Genomic DNA, 14,522 nt, shown 5'->3' with positions numbered 1-14,522 from the left:
TTTCAAAGTAATTATTTGGATAAGTTTTTCTTTGAAAATACATGTAATTGATATTGGAATGTTTAAATACACTTGGAAGGTATTGGCATGTATTTGAAAATACTCAAATACACAGAAGTGCATTTTTAAATACAAATATTGAAATACTTCACGCATTTGAACCCAGGTCTGTTCGGTCCTAGGAGTATTTAAAATAATGTATTTGGAAAATAGTTTCAAATAGTAGGCTATTTATAGAACATTATCAAAATGTAAGTATTTCATTTCGGCCACATTATTTGAAAATACTAAAATACACAGAAAAAATATGTTAAATTACAAATACGCATCCACTACCAGTCAAAAGTTTGGATACACCTACTCATTTATTTGTACTATTTTTTTACGTTTTGTGTCAATCAGTTGTGTTGTGACAAGGTGGGGGGTGGGGTATACAGAAGATAGCCCTATTTAGTAAAAGACCAAGTCCATATTATGGCAAGAACAGCTCAAATAAGCAAAGAGAAACAACAGTCCATCATTACTTTAAGACATGAAGGTCAGTCAATCCAGAAAATGTGAAAGGTTCCTCAAGTACAGTCGCAAAAACCATCAAGCGCTATGATGAAACTGGCTCTCATGAGGACCGCCACAGGAATGGAGACCCAAAGTTACCTCTGCTGCAGAGGAGAAGTTAATTACAGTTACCAGCCTCAGAAATTGCAGCCCCAAAAAAATGCTTCACAGAGTTCAAGTCACAGACACATCTCAACATCAACTGTTCAGAGGGGACTGTGTGAATCAGGCCTTCATGGTCAAATTGTTGCAAAGAAACCACTACTGAAGGACACCAATAAGAAGAAGAGACCTGCTTGGGCCAAGAAACACGAGCAATGGACATTAGACCAGTGGAAATGTGTCCTTTGGTCTAGAGTCCAAATTGGAGATTTTTGGTTCCAACCGCTGTCTCTTTGTGAGACGCGGTGTGGGTGAACGGATGATCTCTGCATGTGTAGTTCCCACCGTAAAGCATGGAGGTGTTATGGTGTGGGGGTGCTTTGCTGGTGACACTGTGATTTATTTAGAATTCAAGGCACACTTAACCAGCATGGCTACGACAGCATTCTGCAGCGATACGCCATCCCATCTGGTTTGGGCTTAGTGGGACAATCATTTGTTTTCAACAGGACAATGACCAACACACCTCCACGCTGTGTAAGGGCTATTTTACCAAGAAGGAGAGTGATGGAGTGCTGCATCAGATGACCTGGCCTCCACAATCACCCGACCTCAACCCAATTGAGATGGTTTGGGATGAGTCGGACGGCAGAGTGAAGGAAAAGCAGCCAACAAGTGGTCAGCATAAGTGGGAACTCCTTCAAGACTGTTGGAAAAGCATTGCAGGTGAAGCTGGTGAAGCTGGTTGAGAGAATGCCAAGAGTGTGCAAAGCTGTCATAAAGGCAAAAAATAAATTAAAACCCTTGAATGAGTAGGTGTGTCCAAACTTTTGACTGGTAGTGTATATATCAACCCAGGTCTGTATCTCTACACATAATAAATGACCATTCCAATGACAACAATAACAAAATTAAGTGGGAAAAAATGTTTTATTTGACTTATTCATGTCAGTAGGACATGGAAGGCATCTGATAACACCAAAACAATCCATCACAATACTGATGGATAGACAGACATGCTCTGCTCTCCCTCAGCATAGATAGGGAACAACAGACAGGGAAGACTGATTGTTTAGACATAATTGACGTTTGTGTGTGTGTGTGTGTGTGTGTGAGGGGGGTTGTCAAGTAGTTGTGTGTGCTTGCATGTGCGTATGCTTGAGGAACACTCAAGTCTGCAGCCCACTACTGTTGTTCTCTTCCTTAGAACAGGCGCTTCTCATAACTGCAAGAGAAGAAAGAAAAAGAAAAAAAGAGAACAGGTTTAACAAATGAATGATCTGGTAACGAATTACCAACATGTTGCATCATACTGAGATCAGACAGACCTATAAACAGGTTGAAGTGAGATTAGTTTGGAAAGGGGAACCATTTTAAAATCTAGGAGCTTGCATGTGGTATGTGAAACTGAGATGTTAAGAAAATCCCCTCACCAAGCAAAGAATATATTGTAATGTTAGCTTCTGTGACAGCACTGTGGGCTAGTCAACACTGCCTAGCTAGATCACATCAATAAGTACCTGTGCAGGCTGTGGACTCCTCCCTCCATCTGGGCCGATGTCGTCCTCTTCTCAAACTTCAGATCCCCAGAATACATCATGGCTCTGCACGGGGAAGACAGTGTTACACGGAGCCCCGATGCTCACACACGCGGCGGCATCAAAGTAGGCGTACTTTGACAAACATTCAGATGTGTGTGTGCGCGTGCGTGTACCTGAGCTGGGTGAGGCTCTTGGATCCGATGTCTTGACAGGAGTGCTGGATCCCAGCCAGCAGGTAGGGAATAAACTTATGGATAGAGCCCTTGTCCTGGACCGCCCCCGACACACCCTGAGCCACCTTGATCTTGTCACACTCACTGCAGAAAGAGGGAGGAAAGGGGTAAAGAGAGAGAGGATGGGTCAGCTATATGTTTTTTGTCTTTTGGTTGACCGCCTGCTGCAAAGCTAGTTGCCCCTGGGTCGTATTAATTGATTAGTGCACACATTTTTACATTGACATTTGAGTCATTTAGCAGACGCTCTTATCCAGAGCGACTTACAGTTAGTTAGTGCATACATTATTTATTTTTTATACTGGCCCCCCCGTGGGAATCGAACCCACAACCCTGGCGTTGCAAACGCCATGCTCTACCAACTGAGCTACATCCCTGCCGGCCATTCCCTCCCCTACCCTGGACGACGCTGGGCCAATTGTGCGCCGCCCCATGGGTCTCCCGGTCACGGCCGGCTACGACAGAGCCTGGATTCGAACCAGGATCTCTAGTGGCACAACTAGCACTGTGATGCAGTGCCTTAGACCACTGCGCCACTCGGGAGACTGTAGCAAAACGTTTTGCAAAGGGAAACAACAAGCGCTTCTTATTGGACAAGTTCAGGTAGTACCTCAGTTTGTCGGTTTTATATCATTTGGTGCCTAATGAACACAATCCTGGGGATAATACATATTTGTTTTACTGTATTACTAGTGTATTAGTATAACTATGACTCAGTACCTGAAGTATCTGGTCTGGGAGCCCAGGTTCTTGTCCATGGCATCCAGTGAGCCCATGCCTCGGTATTTCTTCAGCCTAATGCCGTCAGAGAAGAAGTATTCACCTGGAGCCTCGCTTGTGGCAGCCAGGAGAGAGCCCATCATCACTGGAGAGACAGCGGGGAGGAGAGATCAGAGAATGTACCTTTCATGCTTTGAGAGGGATGTGTGTGTGTGTTAGTACATTACTATATCAGTGTCTAAATGTGATCCTGTAAGTGCTACGCGTAATGGCTAATGCTACGCGTAATGGCTAATGCTACGCGTAATGGCTAATGCTACGCGTAATGGATAATGCTACGCGTAATGGCTAATGCTACGCGTAATGGCTAATGCTACGCGTTTCTCTCCTTTCTATATACTATTGACTAATGAGAGTTGGTGTGTGTATGGGTATTTGACTTGAGCCTGAGACACCTGTAGATGCCCCAAGTGCCAGGGCTTTGGCGATGTGCCCCACGGTTTGGATGCCCCCGTCGGCGATGACTGGCACTCCAAATCGACGGGCGTACTCCGACACCTTGTACACGGCGGTGGCCTGGGGACGCCCGCATGCCAACACTGAGACAACAGGGGAAGGAGGACAGGCGTGAACAAAGAACACACAAAAGTTGTACAAATAAATAAAATAATGGAGGGGGTTTGTGGCAATGTTCATGCCTGCTTGAGGCTGATAGGTCATGGTGGGGACTATACAGCCAAGCATTCACATGTAGCCCCCCCATCAGAGACAGACTAGGCATTAGGCATCCTCACACAGCAGACAGTCTGTCTTTGCATGCATTTTAGGTTGTAATTTCCTGGTTTATCAAGTGAATTCATCATATCAGTATTATTTGAATATTAATTCATATTTTCGTTGATTTGCTGTAGATTAAACATGGTTTTGGCTTGCTTGAGTGGATCATTTTATAATTAAAATGGGATTTTAACATTGTGTTTACCTGATAAATGTAATCATTATGAAACTGATGGGGCGGCAGGTAGCTTAGTGGTTAAGAGCGTTGTGCCAGTAACCGAAAGGTCGCTGGTTCTAATCCCCGAGCCGACTAGGTGAAAAATCTGTCGATGTGCCCTTGAGCAAGGCACTTAACCGTGATTGCTCCTGTAAGTCGCTCTGGATAAGAGCGTCTGCTAAATGACTGAAATGAAATGAATTACATAGCAAGACGATGGGACAGGAAAGACCTTTAGAGACATTTAGTATGATAGGATTTCCCATTCACAGACATGATTCAACAAGTAGTAGACTCACACAATATTAGGATACATTATACAAATGTGATGTCAATTTGGGAAGATAACATTCATAAAATGAAAAAAGAGAAACAACAAACCGAGGAAGTCTTAGAAAGTGTTGGAGTAGAGTTTATACGTTTTGTATTCAGGAAGCACAAGCCTTATTTTAGCAGGCTTTCTTCCCTCAACACTAAATATGAGAATCAGCCGATTGGCCTCTTTTCCTCCGTGACAGTTTCAATGAATCCTGTTACCAGCCAGCAGTTCTGCCGAGATTCTTTTAATCAACTATTACTCTAAAATGAGTTCATTAGAATGTCTGAGGCAAACATCAAAAGAGGAAGTGGAGAATATTATGTTAGCTTCGTGCTCACCTTTTTTTGTGATTGTTATGGAATTAAATTTAGTAAATAATTACCATAAATACTGAACAGGAATGGATTAAATTGCAGAGCAGCACTACCAGAAAGCTTTTGAAGACATGCATCTTTTTCCCTTCTCAAAAAGGTACAATAATATTATTATGATCAAACACATAGTAAATCATAAGTTACAGGTCAGGTTTATGTTAAGTCAATGACTGTTACATGTGAATGGGGTGCTAGATAACAATGACATAAGTAGATTCCTTAATGTGTTACAACAACCAGTCTAATGTGGAGCTAAGGGCTCCCTCACCACTCCTATATGAAAACCCGACTGTCCATCACATGCTTGTGCACTGCATTTAGGGACGCATCTCGAGCGCACTACTAAAACACACTTCATCATATGCATCCATTCTACCCCCAAGCCATAAGACTGCTAAATAGTTAGTTAAATAGTTAACCGGACCATCTACATTGATCCTTTTTGCAGTAACTTTGACTCCTCAAATATACGCTGCTGCTACTGTTTATTATCGGTCACTTTATTCCTAGTTATATGTGCATATCTACCTCAATTACCTCGTACCCCTGCACATCGACTCGGTACTGGTACCCCGTTTATATAGCCAAGTTGTCGTTACTCATTGTGTATTTATTATTACTTGTATTATTACATGTTTTACTTTTCTATTATTTCTCTATTTTCTTTCTCCTTGCATTGTTGGGAACGGCCGTAAGTAAGTCTTTCACTGTTGTCACCTGTTGTTTACGAACCATGTGACACATTTGTAATGATGAGGATGTCGCGCATGTCGAGACAAGGGAGGTGTGATGTCACAGTGACAGATTAATCAAGGACCAAAGTACAAGCATCCAAAACCCCAAACGCCCAAGGCCAGCTTGACTACTACCTCTACTGGTGCAGAGCCGTTAACCAACCAATGCAGACAGGCTGTGAAGGGGGGGTAGGCGGGCACAGTGTGGTAGTGGAGCCTATTAGAGAGAAAGAGCCCTGCGCAGGCCAGTGGGGCCCGGTGGGAAGGACTTACTGCAGTATCCTGTAACAGTAGTTGGGGTTTTGGGGCTGTGGAGATTTATACCAGGAGCAACACTGAGAGGCGCTAGAGAGACAGACAGTACAGGCAGTGTGAAACCAAACGAGCAGAGGTCCACACAACAAAACATGAACTGGAGGTGATGAGGAAGAGAGATGTACAAAGAGAAAGGAGAAACAAAAGGAAGAGATACAGTGCCTTCGGAAAGTATTCAGACCCCTTGACTCTTTCCACATTTCTTTACGTTACAGCCTTGTTCTAAAATGGATTAAATAAATACAAATCCTCAGCAATCTACACACAATACCCCATAATGACAAAAGCAAAAACAGGTATTTAGATTTTTTTGCAAATGTATTAAAAATAAAAACTGAAACACCTAATTTACATCAGTATTCAGACCCTTTGCTATGAGACTCTAAATTGAGCTCAGGGGCATCCTGTTTCCATTGACCATCCTTGAGATGTTTCTACAACTTGGAGTCCACCCGTGGTAAATTCAATTGATTGGACATCATTTGGAAAGGCAGTCACCTGTTTATATAAGGTCCCACAGTTGACAGTGCATGTCAGAGCAAAAACCAAGCCATGAGGTCGAAGGAATTGTCCGTAGAGCTCCGAGACAGGATTGTGTCGAGGCACAGATCTGGAGAAGGGTACCAAAAAATGTCTGCAGCATTGAAGGCCCCCAAGAACAGAGTGGCCTCCATCATTCTTAAATGGAAGAAGTTTGGAACCACCAAGACTCTTCCTAGAGCTGGCCACGCAGCCAAACTGAGCAATCGGGGGAGAAGGGCCTTGGTCAGGGAGGTGACCAAGAACCCAATGGTAACTCTGACAGAGCTCCAGAGTTCCTCTGTGGAGATGGGAGAACCTTCCAGAAGGACAACCATCTCTGCAGCACTCAACCAATCAGGCCTTTATGGTAAAGTGGCCAGACGGAAGCCACTCCTCAGTAAAAGGCACATGACAGCCCGCTTGGAGTTTGCCAAAAGGCATCTAAAGACTCTCAGACCATGAGAAACAAGATTGAACGATTTTGCCTGAATGCCAAGTGTCACGTCTGGAGCAAACCTGGCACCATCCCTACGGTGAAGCGCGGTGGTGGCAGCATCATGCTGTGGGGATGTTTTTCAACGGCAGGGACTGGGAGACTAGTCGGGGTCGAGGGAAAGATTAACAGAGCAAAGTACAGAGAGATCCTTGATGAAAACCTGCTCCAGAGTGCTCAGAACCTCAGACTGGGGTGAAGGTTCACCTTCCAACAGGACAACGACCCTAAGCACACAGCCAAGACAAAGCAGGAGTGGCTTTGGGACAAGTCTCTGAATGTCCTTGAGTGGCCCAGCCAGAGCCTGGACTTGAACCCGATCGATCATCTCTGGAGAGACCTGAAAATAGCTGTGTAGCAACACTCCCATCCAACCTGACAGAGCTAGTGAGGATCTGCAGAGAACAATGGGAGAACCTCCCAAATACAGGTGTGCCAAGCTTGAAGCGTCATACCCAAGAAGAATCAAGGCTGCAATCACTGCAAAAGGTGCTTCAACAAAGTACTGAGTAAAGGGTCTGAAAACATATGTAAACGTGATATTTCAGTTGTAAAAAAATCAATTTTAGAATAAGGCTGTAACGTAACAAAATGTGGAAAAAGTAAACGGGTCTGAATACTTTCCGAATGCGCTGTATATAGAAAATAAGGAAGAAACCCAAAACAGATCATGAAAGACGGAGATAGAATAGCATGATTAAGAGAGAGGGGAGGGGAATGTGAGGATGAGGTGAAAGAGAAACAGAAAATAGAGGGTACTACTGACAATTAATGGGGGAGTTGCGCGTGATTTCTAAGGACCTACTCCCTTGTCGGTTTTCAAAGTTTTGATCTGAAGTGGTTTGGCTGAAGTTTGAGGATGTTGCACACTGCAGTTATTCAGCAGGCGGTCTTATTCAGTTAAATTGCCTGTATTAGAATGTAGCATGGCAGCACAATTTGATTCTGCAAAACCCTTTACCATTCTTTACAGGATGGGATGGGACCATTTGTACAGAATTCTACACTTGGCTAAAGGGCGATTTCAGTCGTTAGCGGAAAGGTGGGCAGATTGGAGGCTCCCGATTGGGTTACAGCTGCTGTGGGTGAGGGGGAGCTAGGCAGTCTTCCATTGGTGGGACTCACCTTCCTGTGTGATGCAGATGGAACCACTGCCCATGCCCACTCGCAGGCCGTCCACCCCAGCGTCGATCAGGTTCTTGGCCTGGGCTGCAGTTACCACTGAGACAGACAGATCAACAATGTCACAGGGTGTTGCATAGTGCAATCATGAAATGAGGCAGTTCTGAGAATGGAGCATTTCTCTCTTTCTGTGTGTGTGTGTGTGTGTGTGTACACCACTTACCATTGCCTCCAATGACCTGAAGCTGTGGGTATTTCTCTTTGATGTACTTAATCATGTTGATTTGGAAGATCGAGTTCCCTTGAGAGGAGTCCTGAACAAATGAAAGCAACATTAAAGGGGCAATCTGTGATTGCTACATCTATTTTTAGACGTAACTAATTATATATACACACCGATTATTGAATAAAATAACTTATAGATGCCTCAATAGCTTTAGTTCAACTGCCATACCCCATACACATCATTGGTCATACTTAATGATCGTACTCCTTTGTTTGTAAACATTGTAATTGTAAACAAACACTGTATAGCCACAAAACATGGTTAAAACTATAAATTAGATATCATGCACGGTCAGTCCTTGTATCCATAGCTCCGTCTTGAGAAAGGTTACATTTCTCCAGCCCCATCCCTCAGCTTTTTACCACAATAGTGGCAGGGTATGCCGCTTTGTTATTGTTAGAACTGCAGATTGCACCTTTAAAGAACAGTTCAAAGAAGAAAAAGATGGAGAAAGTATCCATGAAGAGAATAACAAGTAGATTGGGTAGGAGAACCAGTAACCCACCAGTACGACCACGTCTACGCCGCTCTGCACCAGCAGGTCCAGCCTGTACTTGTCGTCGTTGTGCGTGCCGATGGCTGCCCCACACAGCAGCTGTTTGCGTGAGTCTTTAGAGGCCAGGGGGAAGTCCCTGTTCTTCTTCAGATCCGTCCTGGCGATGATGGACACCAGGCAGCCCTCCTTGTTCACTATGGGCAGCTTCCCTACACAGAGACATGGTGTTTAGAATGGGGCCCTCGAACACACGAGGCATGTTGGTGTAGGCTATATGACAGTCTCGTTCACTTTTTATGGTGAACCTTCTCCCCTTTTCCCCAGATCCCGCCTCCTCACCTTTCTTACTCCTCTGCAGGATCTCATTGGCCTCTTTCAGTGTCACTCCAGCTGGAGCTATGACAAGGTCCTCAAGCTTAGTCATCACCTGTAGTGGTGAAGGAAAGGAGAGAACAAAAGAAGATTAGCATTTACCATCGGACGCGAGTTAGAGAATGGCAGGGAAGTCAACTAAATACATTTACACCGATTTAAAAATACTAACTGGATCAACACAGTGATATGCATTAAGCCACACCTACCTCACTGAGTGGCAGGGTGTGCTCCTCCTCCTTCAGGAAGTCAATGTCCCGCGAGGAGATGATGCCAACGAGGCGCCCCCCCATGTGGCCGCTGTCTGTGATGGGGATGCCGCAGAAGCCGTGGCGTGCCTTAGCCTGGAACACGTCTGCCACGCAGTCTGTAGGACTCATCACTACTGGGTCTGTGATGAAACCCTGCTCATACCGCTGGGAGAGAGAGGGGGGAGGAAAGGAAGGAGAAGAGGGGGAAAAGAGGGAGCAGGGATTGAGGGATGTGGGAGCGGAGGGCAGAAAGTGGAGGGGAAAGAATAAAAATGGGGGAGGGGAAAGAGGGACGTGGGAGAGAGGGGAACAGGTAGGGGAGAGAAAGAGAGGGTAAGGATATCTATTAGGCTCTGCAAATCTACAGGGTATTTAAAAAGCACACCAGAGCGCATGAGCGATAGATGAAAAATGAAACTGGAGAAGAGAGAAAACGATTGCTTCCTCTTCTAGCGGGAACACTACAGTGAAACAGTAGCAACTAGGTTGGCAGGAGGACCAGACCAAAAGAGAGCAGACAATAACATGAGTAGCAGAGACACACATACAGAAATACACATGTAACAAAGAACAGAAATATAAAGGGAGATGAAGAGTGAAAAAGAGAGAATTGTAGTAGGGGTCATTACCTTGACCTTGCGGACCTCGTTGGCCTGGAACTCTGGAGTGCAGTTGTGGTGGATGAAGCCTATTCCTCCTGTGAGCTGAAAGATGATCAGAAGAACATGTTTACTTGCCAGTTTGTGTGTGTGAGTGAGAATGCGTGTCCTCAGACATGAACTCTAGCTGAAGTTGCCTGTAAGGACTTATGCAGAACAACTAGTTTCAAGCTTTAAGGGAATTCTTGGCATTTGTTTTGCAGTGAAGACTGATGTTTCCACTGCGACGTTTGCCTCTGGGGGGGGCTTTACAAAACAACCATCTTAGGTTACTATTTTAAGTGACACATATTTGCAGCTGTTGTAGTCACTTCAACATACCCTGGGAGAAAGTACTGGTTGTTTTCCAACAGCTGAGGATGTTTCTGCTATCAGGGGTTTTATAGGGTGGCGGGTTTGTTGCTTGTGGTCTCATGTCACCATGTGATCATGTGATCGGTCTTTGACAGCAAAGACGTTTTTTATTACTTGTTGCTTCCTTGGTAGCTGTGCCAACCGCTGTGAAGAAGATTGTCGTCACGTTTATCGAGCTTAGTTTTTATGAAAGTTGGCCTAACACGGCTGTTTACTTTGGGTTTTGCTGAGTCTACTTTTAAAACGTTCCATTATGTCGCCATGCTAAAGTGTGTGTGTTTACACCAGACTTACTGCCATGGCAATGGCCAGCGCTGACTCGGTGACTGTGTCCATGGGGGAGGATACAAAAGGTGTTTTCATGGTGATCTGCTTTGTCAGGGCTGAAGTCAAATCCTGCAGAAGACACAAACCAGTTACTACTTGTAACAAACACTTATTGTAGTAACAAACCTTTCACAGCGCTCTGTTGCCAATCAAGATTACAATGGGAAGGTCTTTCTTGTAATCTTAAATTGAATATTTGGGTCGAATTCACTAGGCAACAAACGGAAGAAAATGGACTGAAAAGGGAGGGACTACCTGAACTTATCCGATAAGAAACACACATTTTTGGTTTCCATTGCTAAATGTTTTGCTATGGTGTGCACTAATGAATAGGACACCGGTCACGGAGGGTCAGAAGCCCTGTTGTCTTGAAGAATAAGGGTTCCACTCACCACCTGTTCCGATGTGAAGTCAATGTATCCTGGGAGAATCAGGAAGTCACTGAGAGAGAGAGAAAGAGAAAGAGGAGAGCAGGGACAGGCTTCACATGCTGCGTACAATCTATCAATGATATTCATACACATTTGCAATTCCACACGTGTCAGTATGTACAGTAAGGTGTTACGAAATTACACGAGGGGCAGCCAAATGTGAAGTTCCTTCTTCAGATGGACAATAAAGTCATATTCTATCCAATTTTTTTCATTGACAGTGGCCGTACCAAATTCCACGATATCTTTCGACAACACTTGAGTGGGAATGCAAAAGTTCAGTGTTCGATAATCTGAGCAAATTGCGATATCCGGAACTCGACGTGGGACTAACTGATATCGGAGTGGAGTGTGCATGCGATGAGCAGGGTCCTGTGTTGTCACAGGTTAGTGCTGATGACCAACACATTCCTAAAGGTCCTGAGAAGTGATGCAAGCATGACTAAATCGCTTTGGATAAAAACATCTGCTAAATGGCATTTATTATTATAATGCTAAGTTTCCAAGCACACTGTCTGTCTGGTACTAACTAGTTGAGATTTTGAAATATGCTGTTGCACGTGCACCTTCACTTTGAAGTATACGAGTACTATGAAGGCCCGTGTTTCTAGGAGGAGAATACTTGGCCTATATTAAGCATGGAATGCGCAGAATGAGATGTGATGGTAACTTCACTAAAGAGTAGACAAGTGATGAGGCCAATGATGTGTATAAACCATCATTGGATGAGGCACTGTGGCAAATAGACTATACTTCTGCCTAACAAGGGCTTATTGTTCATGCCAATACAACCATACTCTAGAATATCTTGACATGATGAAATTACTAAAATGTAAAAATGCCTCCAGGGTGTCATAATTAGCTACATTGTCACACAAGGCAAGTCATGCTTGGTATTCCTAATTCAACTGCTGGAAAACTAAGCTACCGACTGCAAAAATGAGTTATTGTCTTGTGTATATGTTTTATAACAGACACTGAAAGTAGGTTTATTATTGATGAATACAATTTTGAGAAACATGTCCCAGACACCCTCTAGAGGAAAGTTCAAATCACAGGCTTGCATAGCTGAATATAGCCAGGCCTATACAGAACCTTACCAAATACCCATCTACTTCTTTCAGATATTATTTTGGTAGATTTGAGTCAGTCCCCAAAGTAAAATTGTTACCTAACTCGCTGTCATTTGAAAGAATGAGTTGACCCGGGAAACCTAAGTCGGTTGACCCATTGCCATGTAGAAATAATTGCATGTACTGCAATGACCCAAAGCACCCAAATCCCATGCATGCACAAATAATAGTATAGCTAATGTGTCATAGACTAAATATATGGCTCTGGTTACTAGCTAGCTAGCTACAACGGTTATTCAAGTTAACTCAAGAACGCAAGCGAATTGTGATGGATTTCAACAAGCAGCCATGTGACTGCCAAATGCCAATAATTACTTGTAGGTAAGGCCGTCCCCGTAGTTGAAGAGTTGCTGCCCGCTGAGTCCATCATCGGGCACGTAACTAGTCTGTCCACTGATCAGGTAGTCCGCCATTATACAATCTATGTATCTATGTTAGTGTTTTATCAGTCACTTTGGTGCTAAACCGACAACGGCCCAAGAGACCGAGAACTTTCTTCGTTTCTTCGCTTCACTCCTAACGTTAGTTACGATCGGCGATGTATCAGTCAGCTGTGGCGTGGTGCGACCGTGCGCTGTCCCTTGTCAAGAAGACCCGCTCTTGGCTATACAAATTACATGTAATACATTCACGACAGTAAAACATTAACTGAAATGCCCTCTATTCTTCGGCCTTCAACGTTATCATGCTCCTGTCCTGTCTGGAGATTCCTTTGGTCGCACACGTTTTCGTCTGACAACCTTCTTCTTCGGGGTTTTATGGCGGTGTGATACTAATATTAGGTGCCCTACCGCCACCTACCGCGCTGGAGTGGAATGGAAACTATGGAGGTGTTCTAGATTCTGCACTCCGGTCCAGGGGTTTTCAAACTTGTTAATGGCAAGGACCCCAAAATATTGAGCCCCTGGGCGAGGACCCCCTACAATTTGCATTTATTTTCGTGAGCGAATTAAGTTCCTGAGAGCTGCATGCAGCTTGCAGTTTTAAAGCAAATTTCCTGCTATTCTACACATTTTGCCATGGCTCATGCTTTGTTCATATTTGAGCAGGGTCAGCTCTAGCCTTTTAGGCCCCCAAGTAAGTTTTGGTCGGGTCCGGAATAATAATTGAGTAGTGGGCCCCCTGGAGGCCAGGGCCCCGGGACCCGCATGCCCGTCAGTAATAAGGCCCTGACTAGCACTACTGTACAGAGTGAGGCAAAGGCTATTTGCATATTGATGGAAAATTATGATTGTCAATGGGGGTGGATAGGAAAGACAGAAAGATAGATCAAGATTTTACCAAACATGTTCTGTAGGTTTAATAAAACCAATATTTAATTTAGTGAAAAAATATATATAATCCGCACCTGTGGACGTCGGGCCCTCACACCACCCTCATGGAGTCTGTTTCTGACCGTTTGAGCAGACACATGCACATTTGTGGCCTGCTGGAGGTCATTTTGCAGGGCTCTGGCAGTGCTCCTCCTGCTCCTCCTTGCACAAAGGCGGAGGTAGCAGTCCTGCTGCTGGGTTGTTGCCCTCCTACGGCCTCCTCCACGTCTCCTGATGTACTGGCCTGTCTCCTGGTAGCGCCTCCATGCTCTGGACACTACGCTGACAGACACAGCAAACCTTCTTGCCACAGCTCGCATTGATGTGCCATCCTGGATGAGCTGCACTACCTGAGCCACTTGTGTGGGTTGTAGACTCCGTCTCACGCTACCACTAGAGTGAAAGCACCGCCAGCATTCAAAAGTGACCAAAACATCAGCCAGGAAGCATAGGAACTGAGAAGTGGTCTGTGGTCACCACCTGCAAAACCAGTCCTTTATTGGGGGTGTCTTGCTAATTGCCTATAATTTCCACCTGTTGTCTATTCCATTTGCACAACAGCATGTGAAATGTATTGTCAATCAGTGTTGCTTCCTAAGTGGACAGTTTGATTTCACAGAAGTGTGATTGACTTGGAGTTACATTGTGTTGTTCAAGTGTTCCCTTTATTTTTTTGAGCAGTGTATATATATATACATACATACACAGTTGAAGTCGGAAGTTTACATACCCCTTAGCCAAATACATTTAAACTCAGTTTTGTACAATTCCTGACATTTAATCCTAGTAAAAAGTCCCTGTCTTAGGTCAGGTAGGATCACCACTTTATTTTAAGAATGTGAAATGTCAGAATAATAGTAGAGAGAATGATTTATT

The 14,522-nt window shown here is 44.3% G+C and overlaps 1 protein-coding gene across 2 annotated transcripts; it reads right to left on the bottom strand.

Moving 5' to 3' along the window:
• Positions 1-1,568: 1,568 nt before the first annotated feature.
• On the bottom strand, positions 1,569-13,085 carry impdh2 (IMP (inosine 5'-monophosphate) dehydrogenase 2). 2 transcript variants are annotated; one of them, XM_041845952.2, is made up of 15 exons: positions 12,649-13,085; positions 11,162-11,210; positions 10,737-10,838; positions 10,059-10,133; positions 9,388-9,594; positions 9,146-9,233; positions 8,816-9,015; positions 8,248-8,338; positions 8,028-8,123; positions 5,846-5,917; positions 3,607-3,750; positions 3,152-3,296; positions 2,372-2,515; positions 2,178-2,261; positions 1,569-1,882 (listed from the first exon to the last, which is right to left on the bottom strand). In XM_041845952.2, exons 1-15 carry the CDS (start codon positions 12,744-12,746, stop codon positions 1,861-1,863), a joined length of 1,617 nt encoding a protein of 538 aa, XP_041701886.1. In that variant the 5' UTR covers positions 12,747-13,085; the 3' UTR covers positions 1,569-1,860. The 2 variants fall into 2 exon arrangements, with proteins under 2 accessions (XP_041701886.1, XP_041701887.1); XM_041845953.2 differs by lacking the exon at positions 5,846-5,917.
• Positions 13,086-14,522: the final 1,437 nt, after the last annotated feature.

The sequence above is a fragment of the Coregonus clupeaformis genome, chromosome 24 (genome assembly GCF_020615455.1).
Source record: "Coregonus clupeaformis isolate EN_2021a chromosome 24, ASM2061545v1, whole genome shotgun sequence".
NCBI classification, from domain to species: Eukaryota; Metazoa; Chordata; class Actinopteri; order Salmoniformes; family Salmonidae; genus Coregonus; species Coregonus clupeaformis.
This window is presented reverse-complemented; position numbering and strand designations above follow the sequence as displayed.